Source organism: Poecilia mexicana, unplaced genomic scaffold, assembly GCF_051168715.1.
Source record: "Poecilia mexicana isolate PSO_F unplaced genomic scaffold, ASM5116871v1 scaffold_2, whole genome shotgun sequence".
Lineage (NCBI taxonomy): Eukaryota > Metazoa > Chordata > Actinopteri > Cyprinodontiformes > Poeciliidae > Poecilia > Poecilia mexicana.
The window spans coordinates 14,065,353-14,081,340 of record NW_028263371.1 but is presented as its reverse complement, the minus strand read 5'-3'; the positions used below and the strand labels follow the sequence as shown (position 1 = coordinate 14,081,340).

The 15,988-nt window shown below is 38.8% G+C and overlaps 1 protein-coding gene across 1 annotated transcript in view; it reads right to left on the bottom strand.

Moving 5' to 3' along the window:
• wars2 (tryptophanyl tRNA synthetase 2, mitochondrial) overlaps window positions 1–15,988 on the bottom strand; it is a 32,292-nt gene that overhangs the window by 3,351 nt on the left and 12,953 nt on the right. The window contains exons 2-5 of the mRNA XM_014974094.2: window positions 11,447–11,707; window positions 7,269–7,349; window positions 5,704–5,786; window positions 2,536–2,654 (exon numbers count right to left, since the gene is read on the bottom strand). Of these exons, the coding sequence (XP_014829580.2) occupies window positions 2,536–2,654; window positions 5,704–5,786; window positions 7,269–7,349; window positions 11,447–11,707 (544 nt within the window). The remainder of the gene's footprint in view (window positions 1–2,535; window positions 2,655–5,703; window positions 5,787–7,268; window positions 7,350–11,446; window positions 11,708–15,988) is intronic.

The following is a 15,988-nucleotide window of genomic DNA, read 5'->3' as shown; positions in this document are numbered from 1 at the left end:
TCGGTAAAAGTACGGCAGAACTTCAAACTAGAACTGTCCGTTCACCGATCTTTAAAAGGTCAGACCTGCCCATTCAGATTTTGTCCAAAAATTATTATTTTTTTGCATGAAACAAAGTTGCTGAGCTGCAAAAGATTTTCAAACCTTTTGCAGAGCCATTTCTCAAGTTAATACGGCCAGTTACCAAAAATGAAGAAAATCGGGTTCAATCTATCGGTGCAACGTCATAAATTTGGTGTTTTTGAAAGAGAGCCATAAAACGTCCCACTTAAAGTTTGCAGCAAGCTACGTGGGATCCACAGCAAATCAGAGGAGATCAAATTCAAACTTTCAGGTTTCCACGAACGACACTCACTCATCATCTCAAACACTAAATCCCAGCTGTCATGGCAGAACAACATGGCTTTATAACGCTTCCGATGGCCGAAAAGAGATCCATACCGAAATTTTAGATTTATTTAGTCAACCGTTTGTCCTTTTCAATCCAGTTCACAATCACTACACAGAGTTGGTTTGTCACATAAAACCCCAGCTGTTGCAGTATGTAGAAATAAAAAAGGCATGAATACCTTTGTACTGGATGTGCTAATCCATTCCCCCTGAATGATTCTGATGCAACAGGAAGAAGAGACGTTTTCACTGTAAGCGTCCACCGAGTCCTTTGCTTTTCTGACGGTGGTAATGAGGGAGGATCATGTCGGCCATGTGTTCGTAACGAGTGCAAAGATGTGATCATTTGAAATTAAAACAAAAATATTGTTCGCATAATAGTAATAATCACTCTCAGAGATGCTTGGTTCTGGTTTTAATTTCGTCTTTATTTTAAGCCGCAGAGACGGAAGCCGTCCTGTTAAAGTCCGGATGGTTAAAATCCGAGCGACTTCCAGTTTGGAATCACACGTTACTCCAAGCAGCTCAACATTCATGCTTTGTGCATAAATCGTTTTCTTCTTGGCCATATGACGCACAAGTTCGTCTCATTAGCTGCGTTATGAAACATATGACCGCTTGGTTAGACTTTAATCTGCCAAAAAAAAAAAAAAAGCTCTTCTTAAATCATTTTTTAAAATGATTGCTTCTGCCTGAATCTGCAAAAACAAACCATATATCATCACGATGAAATGAGTTTTATGAAGCTGCTCTTTCTTGAGCGGCACATCAAAAACTGGCATTCATGTTAAATTAAAATTACAAAACCTAGTGATGTAGGAAAATACTGATGATGTCATTACTTCAAAGGGAAAAGCCGTGGAGAAAAATGTTTTCCTATGAGAGCAGAAATCTGCCGGGAAATCCTTCAGCACAAATAAAATCCACAGGGAGAGAATAAATTGATAGCAGCAAACAAAGACACAATATGTAGCAATATTAATCGTCAGCACCTCATTTTTTATTTATGGAGTAGAGGACGCTTTCTTCACCAACTCAAATTTAAGAATTAAGTTAAAACTATTAGGAATAAAATGTAAGACATACGTCATGACAGAAATCTTCAAAAAATATGCATATGTAAATGTTTTTTTTTTTTTCAGGAAACTGAAATTGTGAAATTTATCAGTTTTGTTTTGTTTTTTAACTCTTGGCAGCAGCTACGTGCTTCTCACATGGCATACAGCTCTCTTCATCTATGTGAGTAGCCTCGTATGGGTTGGCAACAAAGGTGAGAAAGCAAAAATGAACGTCGTCCAGGCAACGCTTGATAAATCTACATTTAGGCCTAGCTATAACGGGTGCAAAAAAAGTTAGCTAGTTCGTAAAAAAGATTAAAAAAAAAAAAAAAAAAGAGATAATTAATAAAAGAGAAAAGGTAGCTAGTTAGCTAGATTTTTTTTTTAGGTAAAAAGTTGCTAATACTAGCCAAGTAACATGCCGATAACTCTTGCTAGCTACATGGCTAGTATTAGCTAGCTAGGTAACAAAGCTAACCAGCTTGTTACTGGTAACAAGCAGTTTTAACAAACTGCTAAAACGTGCTAGCTAGAAAATGTTAGCAGCTTGTTAGCCGCCTCGGCACACACAAGGCTGTGAACACGATGTCTGTGTGCGACTTAAACTTTTGCCTGATATAAAAGTCCCGTAGTAAAATAAAAACTTACAATAGCCACAACAAGATTTCAGCTCTGTGATTGGGCCAACTCACACTTTCTTTAATAAATTGAAGACATTTTAAGGCCTTACTGTTAGATACATGAATTTAAGTGTATTGTTTAAGTTTGCACAGACACCCTGTTTCAAAACAACCTGTGTTGCATCAAAGGTTGGCTTCTTGAGAAGACCTAGAAAATGCAGACCTGCAGAAGAGACTAGTTTAAATATTTGTTGTTAATTTTCTAATACATTTACAAAAGAAAGAAAAAAAAAAGTACTGAAACGAACTTCCCTTCAGAAAAACGATCAAATCCTGTAAATGGACAGAACGTTTTATGTTTGTTTTTTATTAAATGCATAAAAAGATTAAATATGAAGTGCTAATGTGCTCCTTTACTCTGTGTGTGTGTGTGTGTGTGTGTCTGTGTGTGTGTGTGTTGCTCTTACTCAGCAGCGCGTGCGGCTCGGGGAACAGCTCTCCGTAATGCAGGTTGAAGATCCGGGCGAGATCCTGAGCCAGCTCCAGATGCTGGACCTGGTCCTCTCCGACGGGGACGTGTGTGGACCTGAGGGCGAATCCATGAAAGTTTTTAAAGTTGTGCACAGAGGTTTTGCTCAATCTTGCTGCTTCCCCAGACATCCCGTTGCCTAGCGACGCCCTCCAGGTCATCCTTGGGTGTCCAAAGGCCAGACGGTGTATGAATGAGCCCTGAGCGTCCCCCATTCAAAACGCCCATTGATTTGAAAAGAAGGGCCGAGTCTAACTTAATGGTGAAAACCTATAAAAGATTATTCACATTCTAGCATGATTCAGTTGACCGATAATAACGTTAATAATATATAGAGTTACAATTTGAATCTGATAAATTATTGAGAAAAAATATATATTTTGTTAGACAAAGATAATTTGTTTACATCAGATGATGATCTTCCTTAATCTTTTCATTTCTAGTCAGAAACAAATTTCTTGAAGATAATTTTAGATTTAAATTTGCTGGGAGTTTAAATAACATTTAACTCAGTTATATTAGGTTTGGTGTCGTCAATTGGCAATAAATCTAGATTTATCTCACACGTGTGAGTCAAAGACAACTCTTTACTACTCTAGGTTTGGATTCTTCCCACATGCACCAAAGTGTTCCTGCTTCTCTAGGAAGGAGGTTTGAACTAGGCCGTTACGTCGGTTTAAGTGCTGCTGCGTTTGAATTATGTGGAAACATTAACGCTGTGTTTCCATGGATACTGCTGGGAATGCCTCCCTCCATCTCACAGGATTTTATGTTGCTCCGTTCCAACATCAAAAATATTCTGTTCATAGAATTTTGGTCTAAATTACTTTCAGCTGCATAATTATTACCAATAAGAACATCTGGGACATTTAATTAAAAACCAACTAATCTATAAGTGAAAAAATCAAACTCCTTTAGGATGGCTGCTAAAAGTCTTGTTTAGAGACAAAATACAAAAAATATGCACTTCTAAAAATTCTCATTTTAGTCATTTTACAGATTCTATTTTGAGATTCAAACTTTTTCTATTAAGTCCTTCTTTTAGGCAATTTTCCCCACTGGAGATGAAACGCAGGCAGATGTTTTGGCTTTCAAATATTACAAGAATAAGTCTGCTTTGAGCACAGGACGGCTGCAGATGTGTGTGTGCTGTAGCAAAGAGAACATTTACAAACTCTGCTTTCAGCAACTATGTACAGGCTGCTAACTGGATGGTGCGACTTCATGCTGTGTGAGCAAGAACACACTGAAAAAAATCAATCAATTAATGGATTTTAAAATGCACTTTTTAACAGAAGTGAATGCTCAGGTTTAACTGATGGTTGATGATAATTTTTCAGTATATAAACTGTAAATTACGTTAGAGGATTTAGTCTCAGAATCTCAGAATTCAGACTTTTTCTCAGAACTTTAGACTTTAATCTTAGAATTCTGAGTCAAAAAAGTCAATTCTGAGATTAAAGAAAGTCATTCTGATGCTTTTCTAGAACTCTGACTTTTTTTCCTCATAATTCTGACTTTAATCTTAGAATCCAGTAGGGCTGAAACGATTCCTCGAATGATTCGAGTACCTCGATTACTAAAATTCCTCGAGGAAAATTTATCTGCCTCGAAGCTTCGTTAATTTATGTTTTATTAGTTAGCGCACCGTGTTCCGGCCGGGACTTCATTTGCGTTGCGCGGAGCTCTCACTTCCGCCTCTGAGTTGTTGACAAAAGCTAAGTCTCAGCGGCATAAAGTCCAATCTTCAAGATTGGCCCGTGGGGATTTTATTGATTGATGATAATGCCCGACTTTTTATCGTTTTTGGGGAACCAATAAGCATCCTTAAAATGACTGGGGAATGCCTGGAGTACGGCAGCATTTCTCCTCCGGGGCTGCTGGTTGAAAGCGAACGGCGGGAAGAGCGCTGAGGTGAGCGGATAGCCTGAACAGGGCGGGCGGCTGAGTAGCTGATGCTTAACGTGTAAATGTAGCTTTACCGACGAACCGCACAATAAATTTCATATCCCGGTCTGAAGAAACGGGTGGCGGAGCGCATCGTACATGGCTGGTAGATGAGTTTCTGAGTGTGACCAGTGAAGGTGTCGTAAATATCCCGTATTGCTTCCCCCCGTGTTCGTCCCCCGGTCTAACGGTTCGTCAGTCCGCTGGTCTATTTCCTCCCCTCCACCCCATCTTACGTTCGTTCATTCGCCCTCTCCTCCCACTCCAGGCGGCATTTCCCGTATTTTCAAACCCAAAGCGTGACAGGTTAGGTGGCAAGGTGAGTTTAATTAATCTATTAAACTCACTGAAGATGAATACATAAACTAAAAGCTGGATTGTAGACATTTTTTATAAGCATATTTGTGAGCCTGCCTCTTTGTTATTAAATTCAATATAATTTCAGATTTTTCTATAACTTTTCTTCTGGTTAACTTAGAAAGTGAGCTATTATTGTTACAGGTTAGTTTTCTAAACTACAAAAAAGCAACTGTTAGGGATGCTCAAATATGAAAAATTGGACTGATATTGATATCTGATAGTAACACCGGTATTATGCCAGATTTACCAATATTTCATTTTATTTTATTTTTTTATCCGATTACTCGATTAATCGTAAGAATAATCGATAGATTACTCGATTACTAAAATATTCGTTTACAACAGCCCTAGAATCCAGTGAACTCAGATTACAGTCAGAACTCTGAGATTAAATTAAGTCATTCGGATGTTTTTTCTACAATTCTAACTTTAATCTTATAATTCAGAGATACAAAAGTCAGTTCTGAGATTCGACTCAGAATTCTGAGAAATAGCAGAATTTTGAGATTACAGTGAGAAGATTAAAGTAAGTCATTCTGGCATTTTTCTAGAATTCTGACTTTTCCCCCTCATATTTCTGACTTTTATCTTAGAATTCCATGAAAAAAAAAACTGAATTCTGGGATTAAAGTCAGAATTATGAGATAAAAAAAAAACCAAACATCAGAATTATTATTTTGTTTCCAGCGGCACTAATCCTGTTCCGTAGTAAATAGCAGAATCACAATCTGACACATGTGCAGTGAAACCCTGGCGCTAAAGTGACCAACAGAGAATCTGACGAGAAGGCAAATCTCACTTGTAGAGCAGGATGTCAGCGGCCTGCAGGACGGGGTAGATGTAGAGCCCAACGCTGCCCTCGTTCTTCTGCTTGCTCTTCATCTTCATCACAGTTTGAGAGAGAGAAGGGGGGGGGGAAACACGATGAGAAAACAAGTGGGTTTTCTTTCACTTATTCCAATCCACAAAGAGCCATTTTCACTTTTAACGACTCATCAACGCCTAGTCATCTGCATTAAGTCATCTAGCAAGAGGTGCAGGGAGGCAGCGGCTGCTTTAGGAATATACGAGGTCTGGGACGTGACTGCAGTTATGATTACAAAAACAACAACGCCAGAATAAAGCAGACAACAGACAGGAGGGAAAACAGGAAATTAAAAAAAGGGGCAGCCACAAGCCGAGACGTGGATCTGGAGGGAGATCCCACTGCAGACGCAAAATATGCATCTGAAGTTATAAAACTATATTTAGATACAAATAACAGCTTGCCTGGTGGAGGGTTCTTCCTACGTCCTGTCATAAAAAAAAGACAAACTATGCAACTTATTGTGGGTTTGTGATGTAAAGTCATTTCTGTTGTAGCATTTTCAGTCTAAAAGTCATAGTCAAGAACTTTCTTTTTCTTTTTTAGTATTTTTTTAAAACAGCTACAAATAAACGTATAACTACTGTTGAGTTATAAAAGCTTGTGGCTCTGGTGACCTATGTTTATATTTAACAGCTTCAGGTACTAGTGAGGTGAAATGTTGCGTCTGAAAGTGGAGGGAGTTGGGCGTTTTCAAGCCGACTTTATTGCTGCTGAAAGGCTAAATATTGTGTTTGCCTTTCAAAGGCTAACTATTAAATAACACTATAATAAATTTAATTGAGTTTCTACTTTTAGCTACATTTTTCACACCACTATGTGGTCTGTAAAAAATGCCAAGTTGTTTTTTAATTTTAAATTTTTTTAAATTTTAGATGTTGGCTTTGTGCTGTTGGGACAGAGGCTGATGATGAGCCAGAATAAAACAGCTCATTGTTTTATGAGCTCCATTGTTCTCAACAGACCACTCGTCTGCTATCTTACGATTGTTTTAATTTTTAAAAATGGGATGAAAAAAACTATACATAAAATGTATTTTTTTTAAAGTGAGCAAAATATGGAAACACAAAATTTCTATGGGAATCTTTTTAAAAAAGAAACATAAAAGGTGTTTCTGTGTTATTAATACAACTAAAAAACATGTAAGAATTTAAATCTGAACATTTCAAAACTGATTTACCTGCTTTTTACACTGAGCTCTGTGTGTGTGTGTGTGTGTGTGTGTGTGTTTGTTTATAATACCTTATGGGGACCATTTTCCTGACACACATTGTGGGGACCCACTGCTCCTTGTGGGGACCGAAGCCTGGTCCCCACAAGGGGAGATGTTGTTTTTGGATCAGGGATCAGAATTAGGACTAAAGTGTGAATTAAGTTTTGGTTAGAGTTAGGATAAGGGTAAGGATAAGGGTTAGGCTGTAGAAATGAATGGAATTCAATAGAAAGTCCCCACAAAGATACCCATGCAAACGTGTGTGTGTATAGCAGGGGGCACTAACCTTCCACTGGGGTAGGTGGCGTAGCCGGGGCATGCTGGTCAGGCAGCCGAGGATCCAGCAGAACTCGGCGTGCTCAGACACCTGCGGGGAGGTTGGAGGGACACACACCTTACACACACTCACCCACAAAAACGGTCAGAATTCGTTTAGCTCTAATACAGAATATTTTCTACGGATGCCTGATTTATGATATTATCATTATTGATATGAGTTAGGAATACTTAAAACTAAAACTAAAACTACTGAGTGATGCAAACCCTGATTTTTTCCCCCCTAAGTATAAGAACTCACACTCATCCATTGAAAAGCCGTTTCATTTTACGCTCATTTTATTTTCTTGCAGTGTAATAAATAATCACAAAAAAACACACACTTTGAAAACTGACTTCTTCTCTTTTTTTCCAGAAAGAGGGGGAGGGAAGAAAGCAAACAGACAAATGAACCAGATGAAAACCCTTCTGCCGAAGGAAGCAGAGGAAAATGCGGGTCATTATACTGCCTCCAGGTGGACAGGGAGAGTACTGCACTCCGGAGTTCACCACCATCCTCCCTAAAACAGGTGCAGTTCGTCACACCTGTGTTCACCAACCGGCCACGTTTAAACTTAAACGTGAAATTCCCTGATAAACAATGAGGAATTATAATAAAAGGCCATCTTCTAGTGCAGAATTCAATAAATTATTTTAGTATTTTCACAACATATTATATGCATTTTACTAAAATAACAGTATGAAAAAAATCTGTAATGTTTTAAAATTGAAGTGTTAACTTTTCTTTCAGCAACAGCTAAATAAGCAGTTATTTTGCTTTTAACAAACTTTTAAGAGCCTAAAGAATCAACAATCCAAAAATATTAAATGTGAATTTCACTATAAAACAAAGTATGAAATATTTACATCAATGAAAAAATATATAACAAATAATCCAGAAATACTGAAATTACTGTCAAATAGATTTAAAAATGTAATATTTACTGTCTGCAGATGTTTGCAGCGCTATTTTTAATTTTTCTACTACTAATTTCAAGGTTTAACTAACCACTTATAGTTCTACTATGCCACTTTGAATAAAGAGATTTTAGTTTTTTCTTCATTATGAATGATTTTAAAATAAAGAATCTCAACTATCTTTAAAAATTAGGAAAAAATAAAGTTATTTAGCCTGTCACAATAAGCAATTAATTAATTAAAAATAAGCTCCAGAATTTCCATTCCGATGATTAATATTTTTTGAAATGCAATTTTGTTTACAGAGGCTTCACAATCAATTTTATGTATGGTTTTTGGTTGTGTGCAGATTTTTAATGTCTTTTTGTTTATCATTTCTGGTTGTTGTGTTTTATTTTGGATATTTAAAATATTTTCCAGTTCCAGTGTTGAGTGTACTGTACAAAATTAAAGTTAATTAGTGAGGGCGAACTTGCCTTTTTATATCATTATCTTACTATCTATATTTGAAAATTGCCTCAAAAGGACATTATTGTTGTTTATAGCAATAATTTCTGGAACAATTTATTGCCCAGTAAAATTAGTTATAGTGACAGGCATAAGTGTTTGAAATATCTGTTGAATGTATCTGTTCAGACACTTTAAAATAATCCCATAGTATTTTAGTTTATTCATTTTGATCACATGTTTAAGTTGAAGGCTGCAGTATTTGTGGATATGTTAATGCAAAGTCACAGAGATGATAGAAAATACTTTAGATTCCGTTTGTTGACACTCCCGTCTGTCTACGAACTTGCACAATTTAGCTTTTAGAGTTTCCCCCTCACCCCCTTTTTCTCGTCTCTTCCAATCTAAATTAGAAAAACACAAATAGGCTTTTCATTCCTTCAACTATGGAATCCACTGCGGAGCAATTAAGAGCGTCAACGCTGAATGAACTCCAGGGTTTGATGTGATAAAGAAGATGTGTGTGTGAGAGAGAGCGCGAATGTTCCTCTGCTTTTCCTGATTAGGGTTTATGAATTTCCGTTTAATTCTCATCATTTGTGTCTCCTGTAACTGGAAAAATCCTAACGGACGACCTGACATCACCGACCAGACAGCAGGAACATACAGCAGAATATCCGGCTAACATGCTGGAGGGGCGCGTGAGTCATAAAATATCCCACTTCCTTCAAAAAAGAAAATAAGATTTGTGGGTCTGCTGATTCCACTGCAGTCTGACAAGAGATGGGTCAGATGTTGATAACCGCACAGGAAGAGCATGATAGTGACTGAGTGGTAATTAAGCTTGGCGCGTGGACAGAGTGCACCACACTTGGAAGTTAGCTTCAACGATTAAGTGATTAATTCATCTTGCAGTCGACGCAAACAGATCATTTAGGCCGTAAAGCAGGAATTTTTGGCCGCCTTTTCACAGTCCATTCCATTTCCTGCTAAATACTTCTACAAAACATATATATATATAAAAAAAGCAAGTCCATTAATCAGCAGACCCACACATTCTTTGAGTTCATCTACTCACTCACACAAGCTCTGCTCACTTCTTTTTTTTTTTCAATGAAGTTGAGTATTTTCTTTGGGCGGCCGTCGTATTTTTACATGTGGAGCAGGCGTGTTCGACACGGGGGTCGTGTCGCTGCCAAGTTATGTGGCACGAAGCTAAGCGGGAATAAAAATAGGCCTGGATGTGTGTGTAAAGGCGGAGGAGGAGGAGGAAGAGGAGTGGGGAGGGGAGGTAAAGAAACACAGATGGACTGAACGTAACACACACATGCGTACCCGACTTCCAAAGTTGTAAAAAAAGAAAACACATCCAGAGTCGGGGCGAGAGAACAGAACAGCTGTTCTGATTTTCGTCGTCTTCTTTTTTATCTGAACGTAAACCTAAAATCCAAAGTGCTGCAAACATGATCCTTTATGTAAAGTGAGGCTCAGCAGCTTGTGTGTTTGGCGCTCTGCACAAATTAGCAGCAGAAATGGCGGCGATAAGGATCGGTAGCAATCGGCGGATATCTGTGGCGGTTGTGGCATGTCGGAGGGTCAACAACGTCAGAGCTGACAGCCAATAATAAACGCTTTCTCCTGGACCAAATATACAAACAGAGAAGAAACTGTGTGCCAAAAGTCTGCAGAGGGGTGTAGGTTCAGACTAGCTTTACGTTACATAACGTTCTGATGTGGGTGAAAGTGAAACAAGGGTTCCCAAGGATATGAAAGGTGTGAATATGAATGATCCGATGCAGCAGCTACAACTAGAATGGAGGACGGCATGTTTTTATAAACCATAGTTTGGTGTGAGTTAAAGCAGTCTGATGCACCTGTGCCTGTTTTAACATTCCACTCAGATCTTTTTATCATGAGCTAAAACCCACCAACGAAACACTATTTGACTGGGTGTGCACAATGACAGTGTTTATGGTACTACACTGTCATAAACATGACATAACACCTGTCATGAACATGAATGTTTAAGACTGTTGTCAGGAAGTGTCTTTCAGTAAATAATGGCACTTTTAATGCAAATTTCCATGAAAAGTTGATACTTTTAATGCGCTTTAAAAGTATCAACTTAGCATTATTTGGTAAAGACTTTTTATGGAAAGCTTCATTAAAAGTCAATTAAAAAAGTAAACTTTGCAGTAAAAGTGTCATCTACCAAATGACACTTCATCACAACAGTCAAACATTCATGATTACTCCTTCATGTTCATGACAGATGTTATGTCATATTTATGAAAGTGTCATGTCACTCTTATGAACACCCCTTCAAATAAAGTGTTACCCAAACCATTTCTAGAAATGAGACACAAGCCAGCTAGCTACAGATGCATATTGTTTACTAAGGAACAAAGACTTCCCCCTTCCTGTCCTACTACTGTATACTTCCCTTCTATTCCAATGGAGTCCAGACACAATGGTAAAAATAACCTTAATGCATATTTGACTCTGTATAGTACATAATTTCTGTCTTACTTATTGTAAAGTACAACTTAAGTGTGTTAAGTTCCAGAGTTAGGAGCAACATGAGTTACAAGTCCGAAACTTGCACTCAGTAGAACTGCATGAGGCAGCAATTTACGCCATCAAACTCTGATTTCAGTGGTCCTATATCATCCTGGGGACGATACTGAAGAGCTTTCATAAGTCACTTTTCCATCTCTTTGGTATCTGAAAACAGCGGCAGCACAATCCACAGCAGGCGGCCATCACTCACTCTCTCCCACCCACCTGAGACTGCTGAAACAGGATCGCCTTCTCTGGGTTGATTCCACAGGCCAGCAAGCTCGCTGCCATGTCCAGGATGTTGTTCCTGAGCTTGTCTGGATCCTGAGGCTGAGTGATGGAGTGCAGGTCCACGATGCTGTAGAGCACCGAGGGGTACTGGTTCTGAAGGGCCACCCAGTTTTCCAGAGCGCCTAAGTAGTTGCCTAGATGCGGCACTCCGGTCGGCTGGATCCCTGAGAACACGCGAGCATTTAATGGAGGCTCCTGGGGAAGAAGGGAAAACAAACTCGGTATTACCTAGGAAGCGGGAGCTGGCCTGATTGTGAATGAAATGTGCCAAATTACTGGCCCTGATTAACTTTCTTGCATACTTAAAGTTGTATTTTATGGAGGTCTTTAAATGCTTCTGCCAAAGAGCTTCATTTTAAAGGAACAGGTAGTGTGTTTGCACCAACCGACCGAATGCCAATAGGAAATCTCCCCAAAAAACAAACAGAACACACAATAAACATATGGTAACTGAGGCGTAGTCCATGCTTATTAAGATCATATAGCAGAGATACTTGTTTCCATAAAATAATCTTCTTCACGTCTGATCGGTTTAAGAATCCATGCGAACCCGCAGAATTACATCACTGAGCATTGTTTTTAACATACCAAACCCACAGGAGGCAACGTAGCATAAAGCTAAAACCTACGTCAGCCAATCACAAACCTTCAAAACAACCACGACTTCCTGTTAGGAGTTAAACATGGCGACAAAAGAACAATTTATGTGGACAGACAGAGAGGAGGAATTGCTTTTAAATACCGTGTTAGAATATAAAATTAATAAAACAGAAGAGAATGTCAGCACATGGAGGATGAACGGCACTGTGCCTCGATAGGGAGCAACAGCTGGTGTGAAACGTATCGGAGCAGTTGAGCTTGTAAAAAGTAAAGAGTGTATGAACAAACATAAAATTCAGCACCTCTCTGGTAGAAGTCATCTTTCTTCCACTGCATGGCCAATGGTCACATATGTGACATTAGCGCCACATAATTTGCCACAGACTGTCATATGTTTACAGTTCTCCGGTTTCCAACGTTCACACGCAAACGCAAAACAGGAGAATTCGCAAATCTTCACTTTGGCTGGAGGTTTTATTATCAATCAATTTTAGTGCAATTAAACAGAGGTTACATGTGGATGCATAAAAATATATTCGGTTTGTCAGATGAGCAGTCCAATAGTCTCATGCAGTGAGTACAAGTCTTGCTACAGATCATTCAAGTCTTTACGACACGTCTTTCGGGTCTTTTAGCTACAATTTGCCTTCTGAAAGTAAGGAACTAGCATTCAACTTTGAATTAGGGCTGTTGTAAACGAATATTTTAGTAATCGAGTAATCTATCGATTATTCTTACGATTAATCGAGTAATCGGATAAAAAAAATTATAAAATGAAATATTGGTAAATCTGGCATAATACCGGTGTTACTATCAGATATCAATATCAGTCCAATTTTTCATATATGAGCTTCCCTAACAGTTGCTTTTTTGTAGTTTAGAAAACTAACCTGTAACAATAATAGCTCACTTTCTAAGTTAACCAGAAGAAAAGTTATAGAAAAATCTGAAATTATATTGAATGTAATAACAAAGAGGCAGGCTCACAAATATGCTTATAAAAAATGTCTACAATCCAGCTTTTAGTTTATGTATTCATCTTCAGTGAGTTTAATAGATTAATTAAACTCACCTTGCCACCTAACCTGTCACGCTTTGGGTTTGAAAATACGGGAAATGCCGCCTGGAGTGGGAGGAGAGGGCGAATGAACGAACGTAAGATGGAGGGGAGGAAATAGACCAGCGGACTGACGAACCGTTAGACCGGGGGACGAACACGGGGGGAAGCAATACGGTATGAGGGGCCGTTTAGGACAAAATTTACGTTTTGTCTCTCACACACTACCAAAAAGTCTCGCATACTCCAAAAAAGTTGCCTCGCATACTCAAAAAAATTACGTTTTGTCTCTCACACACTACCAAAAAGTCTCGCATACTCCAAAAAAGTTGCCTCGCATACTCAAAAAAATTACGTTTCGTCTCTCACACACTACCAGAAACTCTCGCACACTCCAAAAATTACGTTTTGTCTCTCACACACTACCAGAAACTCTCGCACACTCAAAAAAAGTAGCCTCGCATACTCAAAAAAATTACGTTTTGTCTCTCACACACTACCAGAAACTCTCGCACACTCCAAAAAAGTTGCCTCGCATACTCCAAAAAATTACGTTTCGTCTCTCACACACTACCAGAAACTCTCGCACACTCCAAAAAAATAGCCACGCACACTAAAAAAAATACTGAAATGTCACACACACACAAACGTTAACTTTCTCGCACACATACACTAACAGCTCGCACATTCACAAACGTTAACTGTCTCGCACACATACACTAACAGCTCGCACATTCACAAACGTTAACTGTCTCGCACACATACACTAACAGCTCGCACATTCACAAACGTTAACTGTCTCGCACACATACACTAACAGCTCGCACATTCACAAACGTTAACTGTCTCGCACACATACACTACTAACAGCTCGCACATTCACAAACGTTAACTGTCTCGCACACATACACTACTAACAGCTCGCACATTCACAAACGTTAACTGTCTCGCACACATACACTAACAGCTCGCACATTCACAAACGTTAACTGTCTCGCACACATACACTACTAACAGCTCGCACATTCACAAACGTTAACTGTCTCGCACACATACACTAACAGCTCGCACATTCACAAACGTTAACTGTCTCGCACACATACACTAACAGCTCGCACATTCACAAACGTTAACTTTCTCGCACACATACACTAACAGCTCGCACATTCACAAACGTTAACTGTCTCGCACACATACACTACTAACAGCTCGCACATTCACAAACGTTAACTGTCTCGCACACATACACTAACAGCTCGCACATTCACAAACGTTAACTGTCTCGCACACATACACTAACAGCTCGCACATTCACAAACGTTAACTGTCTCGCACACATACACTAACAGCTCGCACATTCACAAACGTTAACTGTCTCGCACACATACACTACTAACAGCTCGCACATTCACAAACGTTAACTGTCTCGCACACATACACTAACAGCTCGCACATTCACAAACGTTAACTGTCTCGCACACATACACTAACAGCTCGCACATTCACAAACGTTAACTGTCTCGCACACATACACTACTAACAGCTCGCACATTCACAAACGTTAACTGTCTCGCACACATACACTACTAACAGCTCGCACATTCACAAACGTTAACTGTCTCGCACACATACACTAACAGCTCGCACATTCACAAACGTTAACTGTCTCGCACACATACACTACTAACAGCTCGCACATTCACAAACGTTAACTGTCTCGCACACATACACTACTAACAGCTCGCACATTCACAAACGTTAACTGTCTCGCACACATACACTAACAGCTCGCACATTCACAAACGTTAACTGTCTCGCACACATACACTACTAACAGCTCGCACATTCACAAACGTTAACTGTCTCGCACACATACACTGCTACCAGCTCGCACACACACACACACACAGACGTTTATCTCTCACATACACAAGACTAAAGTTGAACACACAGTACTAAGACTCGTTTTTTGAATGTGTGAGAGCGAAACTCTTTTTGAATGTGTGAGAGCGAGACTTTTTTTGAATGTGTGAGAGTTGTCACGGAAGAGGCGGGGCATAATTTTTGGATCAAACTGCGCATGCGTAGATCCTAAACTATAATTTTCCATTTTTGACTCACTGTATGTTGTATTACTTAGTATATTTGTGTTTTTAAATATATATAAATATATTGAAACTATCTTTCAATAGCTACCTTATATTAAACTATGTTAAGGACAAATGTCAAACATAGTGCAAATATTTTGAAAACAAAGTAAAAGATCTTGCAGGTATATTAATCTCCTTCCTCCTTCATCAGAAATGAAAAATTATAAATGCACACTATGTGTTGGGAACCTGTGTTTGTTGACTGACTTTTATTTGTCAGGCTTACGAGACAAAAGCTGAAAAAAGATCGATTTTCTTCGCTTTCAAAATAACACAAAACAGCGAAAAAAGACCTCCACACCGGACCTCGTTTATTTATGTATGTATTTTTATTTTGATAGCTGCCGATTAAACTGAAAGTTACACATTGATATGATCATATGAGTAGTTTTTACCGAGAAATCGATCAGAAGCGCCGTGAAAATGGTCAGATTCACCGGATCCACGTCTCTGGCTGCAATGCGCGCTCCCGTCACAGGGGGAACAGATTTTCACGGGGGAACAGAATTTCTCACAAGACCTCTTAATAATTCCTGTAATGCTGGCACCCAGTGGGCAGATTGTACTACAGCAATTTTGCTATTTTTAATCAATCAATCAAATTAATTTATTTCTATAGCACATTTAATCTACAAGAAAATTAAACGTTCTATATATATTTAAAATATA